At 46.5% G+C, this 14,442-nt stretch overlaps 1 protein-coding gene across 2 annotated transcripts in view; it reads right to left on the reverse strand.

Moving 5' to 3' along the window:
* Window positions 1-13,876, reverse strand: part of QRICH1 (glutamine rich 1) — a 33,616-nt gene extending 19,740 nt beyond the window's left edge. The window contains exons 1-3 of one of the 2 annotated variants that reach the window (XM_008155774.3): window positions 13,734-13,876; window positions 12,253-12,312; window positions 2,620-2,949 (exon numbers count right to left, since the gene is read on the reverse strand). In XM_008155774.3, coding sequence (XP_008153996.1) covers window positions 2,620-2,928 — 309 coding nt within the window. In that variant the 5' untranslated portion in view covers window positions 2,929-2,949; window positions 12,253-12,312; window positions 13,734-13,876. The remainder of the gene's footprint in view (window positions 1-2,619; window positions 2,950-12,252; window positions 12,313-13,733) is intronic. The other variant, XM_008155765.3, reaches the window with a different exon arrangement.
* Window positions 13,877-14,442: the final 566 nt, after the last annotated feature.

The raw sequence follows: 14,442 nt of genomic DNA on the forward strand, positions 1-14,442 counted from the left end.
AAGGACTGCCAGAACAGGCTTCTCAGGAGGCCACCAAAACCATTGCAAAATTCTCCAGATCACACTGCATTCAGAGCAACATACACCCACGTGAGAGCAACTAGACTATCAACTGGGGCCTACAAAGGAAGTATCAGACCTTCTGCTCATTTTTCACTCCTTTTTAAAAATGTGACCCCCTTTGTCCTGGCCGGTTTGGCTCAGTAGATAGAGCGTCGGCGGACTGAAGGGTCCCAGGTCCGATTCCAGTCAAGGGCACATACCTCGGCTGCAGACTCGATCTCCAGCCCATCGGGGTGTGTGCAGGAGGCAGCCAATCAATGATTCTCTCTCATCATTGCTGTTTCTATCTCCCTTTCCCTCTCCCTTCCTCTCTGAAATAAATAAAAATATATTTAAAAATAAAATAAAATGCAGGCACTATTTAACAATTCCTTGAAGTGCCTTTAAAAAAAGAGGAAAATTGGTGTATGACCTAAGTTTCATGTAAATAACATTGTAATTCGACATCTGTATACACTACAAAGTGATCAATACCAAAGCCTAGTTAGCAACTCTCTCCACACCACTGACCCCTTCACCCATCTGCCCTTTCCCCTCTGTAACCACCAATCTGCTCTCTGTATATATGAATTTGTTTTTGTTTTGTTTATTCGTTTGTTTTGTTAGAGTGCTTATTTAAGACATCCTTGTCCTTAAAAACCCAACAAGATTCCTGAATATTTAATTTGAGGAAGGTTACTCTATCCTGGATCATACATTTCTGATAATGCAACTCATCTTATTGTTGTTACTTCAGCAGCATGGAAAGATGCTATGCATAGTGTGAAATTTACAAAAAGAAAAGATTTGCCCTTGCTGGTTTGGCTCAGTGGATAGAGTGTCGGCCTGTGGACTGAAGGATCCTGGGTTCGATTCAGGTCAAGGGCACCTGCCTGGGTTGTGGGCTTGATCCCCAGTAGGGAGCATGCAGGAGGCAGCCGATCAACGATTCTCTCTCTCCCTCTCTGAAATCAATAAAAATATAAATATATAAAAAAACAGGAAAGACTTGGGAGCATTTGAGATCTTGCTTTATGGCATATGTCATCAGTTTGGCTCAATAAACTTACAAAATTTCACACAAAAAAAGGAAAGATTTTTTTCCATCAGACACACATATCTATATTACTTTAAACACAGCTAGAAAATAGGAAAGAAAACACAAAGGCAGATGTGGGAGTATATCTATCTATTAGCAGAAGGAGACAGCACAAAAGATAACCAAGGGTGGTGCTAGAACAACTGGCTATCCATGTTAAAAGAATGAAGTTGGACCTCTTCCTCATATCATACAGAAAAAACAGGAGAGCATCTGAATAGACATTTATCCAAAGGAGACATGCAAATGGCTAATAAGCACATTAAAAGTTGTTCAACATTGTTAGCTATCAGGGAAATGCAAATCAAAATCACGAGATACCACGTCAAATCCACTAGGATGGCTACAAAAAAAAAGACAAATAGCAAGTGTTGGTGGGGATGTAAAAAAAATTGGAATCCTCATACACCACTGTTGGTGGGAATTTTTAATTTTAAATAGAGTAAAAAACTACTCTTGCACATATCATATATCCACTTGCAGTCCCAAGAGGCAAAGGGGCTACCTTCTCTTTCACCAGAACATACCTCACCACACTCCTGCCTCTTCCTCTCCCTTTTCTATTTTGTCGGTGGGAAAAAAAGCATCAAGGGCAAAATGAAATGCAACCACAATTCAGTAGCAAGAAAGCAGCATTTGTAACTAGAGATTTAGTTTCACATAAAGAACCCTAAAGAAGAAAACTGTTACCACCCAGCAAATGTATTAGTTTCTCTTTTGGAAAGCTCATTATGCATTAGCATTATTAATTCTTGAGGCCTATAAATAGCAAATGCAGACCTAGAAATCTGCAGGTGACCCGAGTCATGGAGCCATACTACTAGATGAGGATCGCTAGAATACACCAGCTTTTCCATTTTAAAGTTAGTTCTAAATGCCATGCTTTTAGTAATGAGCCCAGGCTAACCCTCCTGGGTTCCTGATCTGCTTAGGGCAGTGATGGGCAACCTTCTGAGCTCGGTGTGTCAAACTTCGCCAAAAAACTGAGCATAACTCGGGTGGTGTGTCACTTTGAGGAAAAAACATTATTTCGCAAATGTTTCATCCTCAGGAGCAGCAAATGTTTCATCCTCAGCATGCGGCCGCTGAGGCGGCCGCGTGTCATCAGAAATGGCTATACGTGTCAGTGCTGACACGCGTGTCGTAGGTTCGCCATCACTGGCTTAGGGAGATAGGACAGAAGGGAACTTCAGTCACATCAGTGTGTCACATCCAAATAGTCCCAGAAGACCTCTGATTTTCAGACTCTTCAATTCTCCAAAGCAAATGGCAAGCATCTGTGGTCACTGACAGTTATTGCAAATATTTTTAGTCTGCATGAACTATGAAACTTTGTACTAAAGAAAATGCTTAAAAGAGAGTATTCCTCTTGGTGAAAATAACCTCTGAGACCGTATATAGATGTGATCCTCTTACTAAACACAACCATGATGGCAAATAGAGCCTCGGAAGTAGGATGCACCTCAACATTGCTTTACCTGGACTTGCTGTGACTGCTGAACCTGGATCTGCTGTTCTTGCTGGGTCTGGGGCTGAACACTGGTGGTGACTGGACAGGCAAGTTCAAGCAAAGAGCCGGCCACTTCGGTGCTGTCGGTGTAGATGCAGTTCCCGCCCTGCTGGTACACCATGGTCGTGGTCGTCGTCTGCTGGAACTCCTGCAGGGCTTCTGGCCCCTTAGAGGCGAGTGAGTCCAGAAACTCCTTCATCCTGTGCTGCGGGACAGACCGCGCCTTCACGCGGATGTACTCTTCAAAGGAGATGGTGTTCTCCAGAGAATTATTCATATTGCAGAGGCCTCAGGGTTCCTAGTTATAAAAATAAATGGCCATAAGTCAAAATCATGCTATTATTTTTGTATCTTGAAATGCACAGGGCAATCACGCTTGCATCAGAATAGAATAGTCGGGCAACTGTATACATCTGGAATCCAAAGTAAAGTTTTATTATACCACCTTATTTTTTCCAATTAATGGTATCTGAAAATTGTTTCCATAAACATTTAATCAAACTATCACACTGAAGACAAAAAACCAAAAGCATGCGTCACAGTACTGGATGAAACAGGCTAAAAACACATTCTCTCCCCAGCACTCGGCCAATCCCATCTTTTCTGCAGAGCCAAGCACTGGACAGTAAGGCACATGCAAAACTGCTCTGTGACCACCACAGAGAGGCCTAGGAACAGGGTCCTCCTGGCCTGTTCTCTTTCCACTGCCAGCTATGTGCTACGGTGAAGGGACAGCGCACCACCTCGCTATGGCAACACCCAAGAGAGAGGGGATGTGTTCTGGACCTCCCCACCTCTCCTCAGGAGCAGCCCAAATTCCATGTTGCCACATATTGCTCACTCTTTTGTGACACAGCTTACTGAATACGAGCATGGACTTTGGAGCCAGACTACCCAGGTTCAAACCCTACCTCAGTTTCTCCTTAGCTGTGTAATCCCGGACAAGACAGTTGACCTTAGTTTTCTTGTCTATCAAATGGGGATAAAGTAGTATTTACCTCACAAAATTGACATGAGGATTAAATATATGTAAAGCACTCAGGAAAGTATCTGACACAGAGGGGGCTACATAAGTATTAAATATTAAAATAAGCGGAGGAGGGATTGAATGATGTCTTCGATAACTAGGTCACTACCACAATTCAGAAACAATTCCACAAGTGTTCCACCAGGGCATTTACCTGGAGTGACCTGCAGGAGCGGGGAGACCGCCCCGTCCCTCAAGGACAACCATGCAACCCAGGACGCACGGCGCGCTGCCCTGCTGCTGCCGCTGCCGCCCCAGCCTCCCCGGCCGGCACCACCTCCAGAACGCCGAAAGCAGCGCGGGTGAGAGAGTAACAGCCAGGGAACCTTTCTGCAAAAGGACTCGGTCAATCTCAAATGTCTGGACAAAGTAGGCGTTTCTCGAGCCGTCGGGCTGAAACATCCGCCTTCCACTGCCCACGTTTTGCCTTATGTTACAGATATAAGGTGTCTATATCATCTCCTTCAACTGGCAGACAAAACTGTGTCCTGGTCCTCTCTGAATGGCTGACACATAGTAGGTGCTTTGTTGCATTTGGAATTCAGTGTAGAACAAGAAGCATTAAGACTCTTTGCTCCATAATATCTATAACTTACAACCACAAATGTTATGCTTTTCCCTAGTAAACGGTTAGTATATACCTTGGGGGAAAACCCACAGCCAGAGTGAGGCCAAAGGAAAAGTATGACTTACTGCTATTAATTGATGGACACTGGCAATATTTCTGCGGAGTGCTGTAAGTATAACACAGACTATATTCAGGTGTTTCAAACAGAACAGCCCCAGCAATGAATCTCCTATGATGACGTACGTAATATATTGTAAACGTATGTCCCACAAGTAAAAGGCAGCACAGACCTCATCCTGTCTAACCCAGGCTCCTCGGAAACCGCAAGCACGATGGAGTGCGAGCACACGGAGCGCAGGCCAAGGACGCGCAAGGCGGGCGCTGCTGCTGGCCTCGCCTTCGGAAGTCTAATCGTCGGTCCCCTTTCCACCGCCCCTTGCCCAGCTCTTCCTTCTCTACGGCAGGGGCGCAGTTATCTTCTATGCGACTTCAAAATAAGCTGTCAGTGCTGTCCACATGAGAAAGAAGATCCAGGCCAAGCACCCACCCTTCCGTTTCAGTCAGGGCAGGCTCCTCCAGTGCAGGTGACCCACAAACTCACATCGGCACAGCGCGTCCAAGCTTCCCTTTGTAAGAACATCACAACTGGAATCCCCTTAGAAGGCACCTCTCCTAATACCGACTCCACGGCTTACAAAGTTCACAATGTGGGATCCTAATACCTATGACATACACTCCCCTGCTCCAAAGGGGACAGGGGAGCGATGCTATCAGCAGCAGGGAACTGGTTCTCTACCATGCGGTGCGTATTTCAGGTTTTTGGTGTGTTGTTTTTTACCTCCATTATAAAACAACAGCAGAGGTCAACTGAAATTTGTATTTCCTCAAATTTATTTCCTTCATCAATTAGTTGCATTCCTGTAAAATACTGAGAGACCGCTTGAATTCTGAAGATTGCCTGTGCAGGAAACACAGCTGCATGTCAAAGCAATAAAAATAAATTATAAGGAATCATGCAGCAAAAACTGTCTCAAATCTGAGAGAAGATAAATATGAGCAAACAGCAAGTACAAAGCAGCACTGCAAACTGAGTTTACAGAACTAGGAACCCGTCCTACAAATACTGCTTGGTAAAGGCAGTCCCCAGTCTTCCTAGTGACCGTGCTTCCGTTCACCTTCCAAGTTTCAGTACTTGCAGAGACTCGTCTCAAGTCTGATATGAAGTATAAAGGAGAAATGCACCAGCTTTCTTCCTAGAAACGAGCTCTCTTCAGTTTTCAGTGTATTTTCTACTTTGGTTTTCTGTGTTTTTCTTTTTGGGAGGGAGGTAGGTAAAAGTAATACATCCATTTTCTAAGAAAAAATGTTCAAATACTATACTATACGAAGATATAAAATGAAGAATCACTAAGAATACTTTGACCTCTGGTTCTTGATCTACCAATTTTATTTTAGAGAGGGAGGGAGGAGTGGGGGGGGGAGAGAAAACTCAATTTGTTTCACTTCTTTATTCATTCATTGGTTGATTCTTTTTTTAAAAATATCCTCACCCAAAGATATGTTGTTTTTTTGTAAAGAAAGAGGAAGGCAGGGAAGGAGCGAGGGAGGGAGGTAAAGAGAAAAAGAGAAACATTGACTGGTTGTCTCCTGTCCTCGCCTGGACCAGGGATCGAACTGACAACCCAGGCAAATGTCCTGACAGGGAATGGAACCCAAAACCTTTTGGTGCACAGGATGACGCTCTAACCAACTGAGCCACCTGGCCAGGGCCACTGGTTGAGTCTTGTATGTGTCCTGACAGGGGATTGAACCTGAAACCTTGGCATATCCGGACAACACTTTAACCAACTGAGCTACCCAGCCAGGGACTCTTGATCTTCCAATTTTAAATAAACACTGATCTGTCCTTTAGGAATGGTGAGTTTCAGGCATTTAAATCATCTTCCTCTCACCAACTTCTGCCAATCACACTTTATTTTTGTCACAATCATTTTGATAGCTTTAAACCTCTATTTGTGGACTCATTAATTTAGAGTATCTCTAGACTTCCTACTATCCTATCTAATAAAGAGGGAATATGCTAATTGACTGCCCCGCCCTCAAGGATGGCGCCACCTGCAGCCAATAAGGAGGGAATATACTAATTGACTGCCACGCCCTCAAAGATGGCGGTGCCCAGTCCCCTGAACCCCACATGGGACGGCAGGCCTGCAGCCCAGCCGGCTCCATGCGCCTGCCACCTGCCTCCGGAGTCCCCCAGTCCACTCAGCCCCCCAACCGACCCTAGGCGCAGGCAAGCCTTGGACGTAGGCTGCCCAGCCGCCCAGGGCTGCCCGAGGTGCAGGTAACCAGGGCCGGCCGAGGCTTGTGCTTCGGCAGTGGCAGCAGCAGAGGTGTGATGGGGCATCGCCTTCCCCTGATTGCCAGGTTGCCTCCCGCCCCTGAGGGCTCCCGGCCTGTGAGAGGGGGCAGGCCAGGCTGAGGACACCCCCCCCCCCCCCGCCCCGCTCCAGTTCATGAATTTTCATGTAACAAAGAAATTAAAGTTCCATGCCCTCTATTTCTGACAAACATTTAGCTAAGGGAGTATAATTTCTGTTTAATAGATCTTTTAGTTTTAGAACACAGCATTTCATACCAAATCAAACTCGGAATTTTTTTCTAAGTCAAGGTTTCAAAGATGATAAAAACTATTCTACTCCAAACAAATCCTGTCAGTATACCCAGAATACAACCTTCAAAAATGTCACTACAAGAAACTCTAAATATAGATTTATTCCCTGAGCAGAAAGGCAAATAAGACGGATAGTCATCTCTCAAACACAATGGAAAAAAGCTTGGAAAAAGGTATCTGCTATGAAGTCTCAAAGTTTATTCTTTAAGCTTTCATCAAAAAAGGGGAAAAAAATCTATAAAACTTAGAAAATGTTGACAAAGATTCATACACACGTGTTCATTATAATCTTCTCTATACTTGTGAAAATATTTGAAATATTCAATGATAAAAACACCTTTTGGTTAGTAGCTAGCCATATGTTTTAAGTAGTGTAGAGTCAAAGGTATAAAACCATATGCAGGTACATCTACACAATGGAATACTACGCTGCTGTAAAAAAGAAGGAATTCTTACCATTTGCAACAGCATGGATGGACCTGGAGAGCATTATGCCAAGCAAAATAAGCCAGTCAGAGAAAGATAAATATCACATGATCTCACGCATTTGTGGAATGAACGGCATAAACTGATGAACAAAAACAGATCCAGAGACAGAGAAGCATCAATCAGACCTTCAAACCTCAGAGGGAAGGTAGGGGAGGGTGGGGGTAAGGAGGAGAGATCAACCAGAGGACTTGTATGCATGCATATAAGCCTAACCAATGGACACAGACACCAGGGGGGTGAGGGCATGAGTGGGGGAGGGGGCAAAGGGGGGATAAGGACACACATGTAATACCTTAATCAATAAAGAAAAAGAAACAAGATAAAGCAAATCAATTTTGTTTTAGAACTTGTTAATCAAGGTTGCATTGATGCGTGCCTGTATAAAACGAAAGCATGTGAAATTATTGTTCTGGGAAATAAATTTACTTAAAACTTGGAAAAAACAAACACATATGCAGCACAGAGCCCACTGCTGGTGGGGCTTCAAGCAGAAGCCATTGCTTCCAAATGCTTTTTTCACTCAGCACCCGGGAGGGTCTTCACTGACTCTACACAAGTCCACAAAATCATTTGAAAACCACGGAATCAGAGCAAGCTAAAAAATATGTACAAATGATGTATTCAATGGAAAACTTAAAAAATTTAATGAGCCGAAACCGGTTTGGCTCAGTGGATAGAGCGTCGGCCTGCAGACTGAGGGGTCCCAGGTTCGATTCCGGTCAAGGGCATGTAACTTGGTTGCAGGCACATACCCAGTGGGGGGTGTGCAGGAGGCAGCTGATCGATGTTTCTCTCTCATCGATGTTTCTAACTCTCTACCTCTCTCCCTTCCTCTCTGTAAAAAATCAATAAAATATATTTTTTAAAAAAATTAATGAAAAAGGCCAACTTCAAAGAACTTTTCAAACTGTCCATTTGTACAGACTGAAACACACACGGCTTCATTTCCTGTCCTTTTAACCTGCTCCCTTGGCAATATCCACCAGACTAGCACATCCCAATAATGAAAGCGCCCAAAGTTAGCCTTTGACCTGACACAAAAGGGCTGTGTAGGGGAAAAAAGCTTTAGAAATACACTGAAATTTTTCACACTAGTCAGTAAAGGAAAAACACAGAAAAATTAAATTCTCAGCAGTGGTGATGGTTTCTTCCTTTGCTTTTATGTTCAGAAATAGTCCTCCCTACCATAAGAACAGGTCATTTTTCCATCTACAATTTTTAAAATTTACAGTGTATTATTTATATGCTTTGATCCATTTAGAATTTATTTTGCATTATGTAAGGTTTGATCCATTTAGAATTTTTTTTTTCCATTTAGAATTTATTTTGCATTATGTAAGGTCCCAACATCAAACAACTTGTCCCTTTATCATTTATTGAAAGATTGAATTTCCTTTGCCCACTGACTTAAAATATAAAGGTCTGGCTTATAAGCTGTGATTCCATAGATCTTTCTATAACACAGTAGCTTCAAAAAAAGCATGTTGGGCCAAAACCGGTTTGGCTCAGTGGATAGAGCTTCGGCCTGCGGACTCAAGGGTCTCAGGTTCAATTCCGGTCAAAGGCATGTACCTTGGTTGCGGGCACATCCCCAGTAGGGGGTGTGCAGGAGGCGGCTGATCGATGCTTCTCTCTCTTCGATGTTTCTGACTCTCTATCCCTCTCTCTTCCTCTCTGTAAAAACTCAATAAAATATATTAAAAAAAAAAAAAAAAGCATGTTGGTACCTGGAAGATTCTTGCTGACCCCTCTCCACCCCCAACACGAAGTTGACACATAAACAAGCTATGTGTGAAAAGGGAGCAAACACGATTGTATTTATTTACTAGAGGCCCGGTACACAAAATTCATGCACCGGCGGGGGGAGGGAGGGTGGTGGTGTCCCTCAGCCCAGCCTGTGCCCTCTCACAGTCCAGGAGCCCTCAGGGGATGTCCGACTGATGGGTTAGGCCCGCTCCCAGCAGTCAAGACATCCTGAGCCACCACCGCTGCACTCTCCAGCCATGAGCTCGGCTTCTGGCTGAGCAGCGCTCACCCTGTGGGAGCGCACTGACCACCAGGAGGCAGCTCCTGAATTGAGCTTCTGCCCCCTGGTGGTCTGTGCGCATCATAGCAACCTGTCATTCTGCAGTTCGAACGATTTGCATATTAGCTTTTTATTATATAGGATTCCAGTATCCTTTAATTATATACATAAGAAAAAGAGCTGGCGCCGAAACCGGTTTGGCTCAGTGGATAGAGCGTTGGCCTTCGGACTCAAGGGTCCAAGGTTGGATTCCGGTCAAGGGCATGTGGTTGCGGGCACATCTGTGCAGGAGGCAGCTGATCGATGTTTCTCTCACATCGATGTTTCTGACTCTATCTCTCTCCCTTCCTCTCTGTAAAAAATCAATAAAATATATTTAAAAAAAAAGAAAAAGAGCTGGCAAAAATGCATCTAAACTTTAACAGTAGTTTTGCCGGAGTGGTGGAATCACAGAGGACTTAAATTTCTTCTTGTTTAGTACTCTCCTGTATTTTCCATAATATGTATTAAACAAACAAACAAACAAACAAAAAGTAAATTTTTTTGCAGAGTAGTTATATAGCAATAACAATAACAGATACAAACAATTCTGGATGATTACAGTATGATTTTCCCCCTTCAAAATCTCAAACTCAAAGATAAACCCATCAAGCACCAGATGTTTGCATAATAACAAAGATTGTTAAATCCTTCCAGATGCTGCTCACAAGACACAAGGTTGAGACTTGAAATAGAGGAAGAGAAAGGAATAAACTCAATGAATCTACTCTCTATAACCCCAAAGAAACAAGATTCTTCATTAGCTCCAAGTCAAGGACTTGGTGAGGGGCAGTAAATATTCATTAAAATACTTACAAAAAGCTCTGGCTGAGTGGCTCTGTTGGTTGGAGCGTGGTCCCGTACACCAAAAGGTTGTGGGTTCGATTCCCGTCAGGGCACATGGCTAGGTTTCAGGTTCAATCCTTGGTAGGGTCACGTGTATGGGAGGCAACGATCTTACAAAGGTGTCTCTCTCTCTCAAATCAATACACATATCCTCAGAGTGAGGATAAAAATTAAAATTAAAAAATAAAATACATTTGCCACTCTGGGGCTCAATGGAGTGGGGGGGTCTGTAAACAAGCATTTGCTTCTGAATACTTTAAGAATGCTGCTTTGCAAAACAATAAACAGACAACCAGCCCCCCAACAAAGGACCCGAGAAATTTGTTTTTGTATGCACACCTTGATCACTAGTATTTCCCGTCCTTCCTTCTATCAGAGCTTAGCATAGCGCCTGACACAGCAGGCCCTCATATATGAACGTTATCATTATTTTATTACTTTCTCACTAGAACACAAGATGGTACCAAGGACAAAGGTTACTCCAAGCGGCCATCGATGACATTTCTATTGGTCTGTTTGCTAATTTCTTTCTTTTTTCTACTTAGATACTAAGGGAGGACCTAAGTACTCACCAGAATCGTCCTTTCTTGGGTCCCTCAAATATAATGACTCCCCATTGAGCTATTCATCTACCGCACGCCTTTACGAGAGGAGTTCCTGATACAGTTCCATTTTCACTGTAGTTCTATATTTGGACAACACACTTTGAACCAGGAACTTAACTGATGGGCTGTAAATTGGTACAACCATTTGCAGTATCTAGTAACGTTGAAAATATCCATCCCATATGGTCCAGCAATTCTATCCTTAGGCCTACGTGACTCAGTATTAACAAGATTCCCAAACTGGGAGGAATCTAGATGTCTGTCAACAGTTAAATGGGTAAGTAATGAACTACAGCTGCAAACAACATGCATGAATGTCACAAACACAATACTAAAGGAAGGAAGACATAAAATACAGCATGACTCCATCTATATAAAATTCAAAAGCAAGTAAAGCTATGTCAGTTGAGGAATACAAGGTGGTAAAATTAAAAGGAAAACAAAGACCATGATTATAAGTCAGAAAAGCAGGTGTCTCCAGGGGCTGAGAAGCTGGACGAGGAAGGCGCCCAGGAGGGTTCAGTGCGGGCGTGCCGGCACTCTACTTCTTGGGGAGGTGGTCGTTAGACAATGGGTCGCTTCATACTTTTTCACTGAACTGTATACAGATGCTGAGTTTATAGAAAGGTATTTCACAGATTTCCAGAAAGAAAAGAGCTTTCTGACACAGCCCACCAGCGCTATCTACAGTTTGCCCTTGCCTAAATGTGAAATCAAGGGACAATTCTTTCAGCAAAGAGGATTCACCTATCGTGTCTTCATGCAACCACAATCAGAAATCAGTCAGAAATCAGAAATTCCAGTATGCCACTTAGGAAAAAAATAAATGAAACCTTTAAGTGAAGGCAGGAGAGGACTTAAGACATTTGGAACAAATGTGGGACAACTAAATACAAAGGAACAGAAAGGAAAAGGTGTGTCCAGGCTGAGTAGCAATGACCATTGCAGAGGAAGGGTGACCTTTAGAAAGTAGACCCGCAGGAGGCATAGCACACCCAGGGCAACGCACACCGACTGAGGAGACGGCAGGCCAGCCTGAAGGAAGAAACCCCAGCCTCTGAAGCTGTCACATGGAGGACAACCCCCCAGAGCCGCAGCCTTGGGTTAGCTCTTCGGAGTGACTCAAATTTACAACTCGCACTGACTTACATTTTAAGAGGAGGAGAGAGAGCACCAGCAAAGACGCAGTTCTCCCCCATCTTCGTTCCCCAGGGCCTAGCAAGTCCTGGCAGACAGCACCCAGCGTGATTGGCAGGATGTGTAATGTTTCAACGTTACCGGGAAAAACTGCACACATATTTCCGGCATATGAACGATTTTAACTCACCAGTCACCATGCTGCATGTATTTCTGCTGCTTGTCTTGAGTTCTTAAGACTTGTAACATTCTGAAGAAGACAGAACAAAGAAGTTCCTTCCATCCTCAGCCTCTTTCTAAGTTTTAACTTTGTTCTTAAAATAACACGGTATATTAGAAAACTACTGCCATCACTATCCAACTATTCTGCTAATTTTTCTTCCTCTTAGCTTCTTTTTCCTTAAACTTAACGAAGCAAAACCGTAAAACATGAACTAGAGGATGCTTTGCCTCCCTGCTACCAGAACACAGTACTAGGGTTTAAAGGGGGGAGGGGGGGTGCGTAAAAGGATTGAAATCTGTATCACAAGCGACTCCTGCAGAGACAAGACGGGCAGGTTTGAGGAATTTCTTCTGCGGGTAACTTTTGAACTACAAAAAGGAAAAGCACGGATTCTCAGGTTGTTCAATTTTCTTTTGGGCAACTTCGTGGCCGTGGCATAGCGGGCCCTTGGTCTAACGGAGAACAAGTCCCTCCCATCCACACAGAAGGCTGCCTTTAAGGATTTAATAAGTGGCATCCCGGGGCGCGGGCAGTTTCACTTTGTCCGCACAAGAGGATCCCCTTCCGGAGCGCACAGAGGTGACGTGTATGCATTGCGCTCAGGGAAGAATTCCTTTCTGATGACAGGAAAGCAGGTACCGCTGAAGGAAGGGCCTCCGGGAGTAACCTCCCCTCCGCTGCACAAAGCAGCAGAGCGAAGCGAAGCAACTCGAGGGGGCTCGCAGCCCGCACACACCGACAGGACTAGGTTCCAGACCCTGAGCAGCTCTCTCCCAAGCACCCACCCCGCACAGGGAACTCGGGGCACCGCATTCTTCCAGAACCAGCCATCTCGCCCGCCCCGCGGGGCCGCTAGCCAGACCGCAAAGCCGGCTGGTTTCCCCCGAGCGGCCCGGGGACGTCACCCGAGCAGGAAGGGCCCAACCCGCAACCTTCCTCGCACAACCAGCCTCCCGCCCGCCACCTCTCCGCGCAGCAGGGGTGTCCTGCGCGCCCTCGCGGAGGCGCCGCCACCCAACAGCAGGGCGCGCGCCCCGAAGCCCGGGTTCGCGGGCGAGTGCGCGCCCCGGAAAGCCGCCCCAGCCCACGGGCCGCAGCTCTAGGAACCGAGCTATCCGGCCGAGAACGCGCACGTCGGCGGCCACGCGCACCTGGAGGGCCGCACAGCGCGCGCGCCCCCGCGCGTATAAACAGGCCCAGCCGCGCGCGAGCACTAGCGCGCGTTCGCGCGCCGCGCCCACCCGATCCCCGACCCACTCCTCCCCCACCCAAGGGGCGAGGGCGCGCGAACCCAGGGACATTCTCCGCTCTGGAGCCGCCCCAAGGTCTCCAGGGCCCAGCGGCAGCGGCCCACCCGCCCCCGCCCGCCCGCCTGCCGTTGTGTGGGGTGGGCCCGCTGTCTCAGGCCCGCAGCCTCGCCGCACCCCTTCCCCCACTGGAGCCCTCACCCGGCGACGTCGCCGCCGCCGCCGCCGCCGCCGCTCTACCCGCCGGCCCCGCCGCACCGCTCGGGGGTCCGGTTCTGCCGTCGCCGCTCCAAGACCGACAGGATTTTCCCCTCACAGCTCCCTGGGCGCCATCTTACATTCAACCCTCACAGCCAATGGGTGCCGAATGCCCCTCTCGCGATATTCTGAGCGTTGGATCCCGCGAGAGTTGAGGCTGCCTCCTGGCCTGACTTAAAGGGAACGCTTCTGGTGAGGAGGTAGGCCCGGCCTTGGGCTGTGGTAGCGGCTGAACCAGGGGTATAGGGCGGAGCGCCCCGCCCCCAAACGCCCCTTCATGCGGGGCGGAGCCAGATCCGGAGATCGACCTCGCTCTGGAGCCTAGGCAGGATGGGGGCTCAAAGCTTGCTCTGCATGCCCACCTTCTGCCACCTGCCCGGGCCTCCTTCGGTAGCGCAGCAGCCCCACGCGGGACCGGCCTCGGTTAAGGTGGCCCCCACAGCTGCTGACCTAGGCCTGGCGTTCCAGCCGCGTCCCACCTGGGACGCCCCCTGGTTACTGTCCTCTCAATACCCCTAGCTCCTGGGACCCTCCTTCCCCCCACTATATTCTGCTTTTGTAATTCAGCCCCCCGCAGTCCAGTCCACCTTAAAGTGGGCCTCTGCTAGCCGGTGTTTGTATACAGGGAAAATGTGGCGGGTGTTAAAGCTGC

Source organism: Eptesicus fuscus, chromosome 18, assembly GCF_027574615.1.
Source record: "Eptesicus fuscus isolate TK198812 chromosome 18, DD_ASM_mEF_20220401, whole genome shotgun sequence".
Classification (NCBI taxonomy): domain Eukaryota; kingdom Metazoa; phylum Chordata; class Mammalia; order Chiroptera; family Vespertilionidae; genus Eptesicus; species Eptesicus fuscus.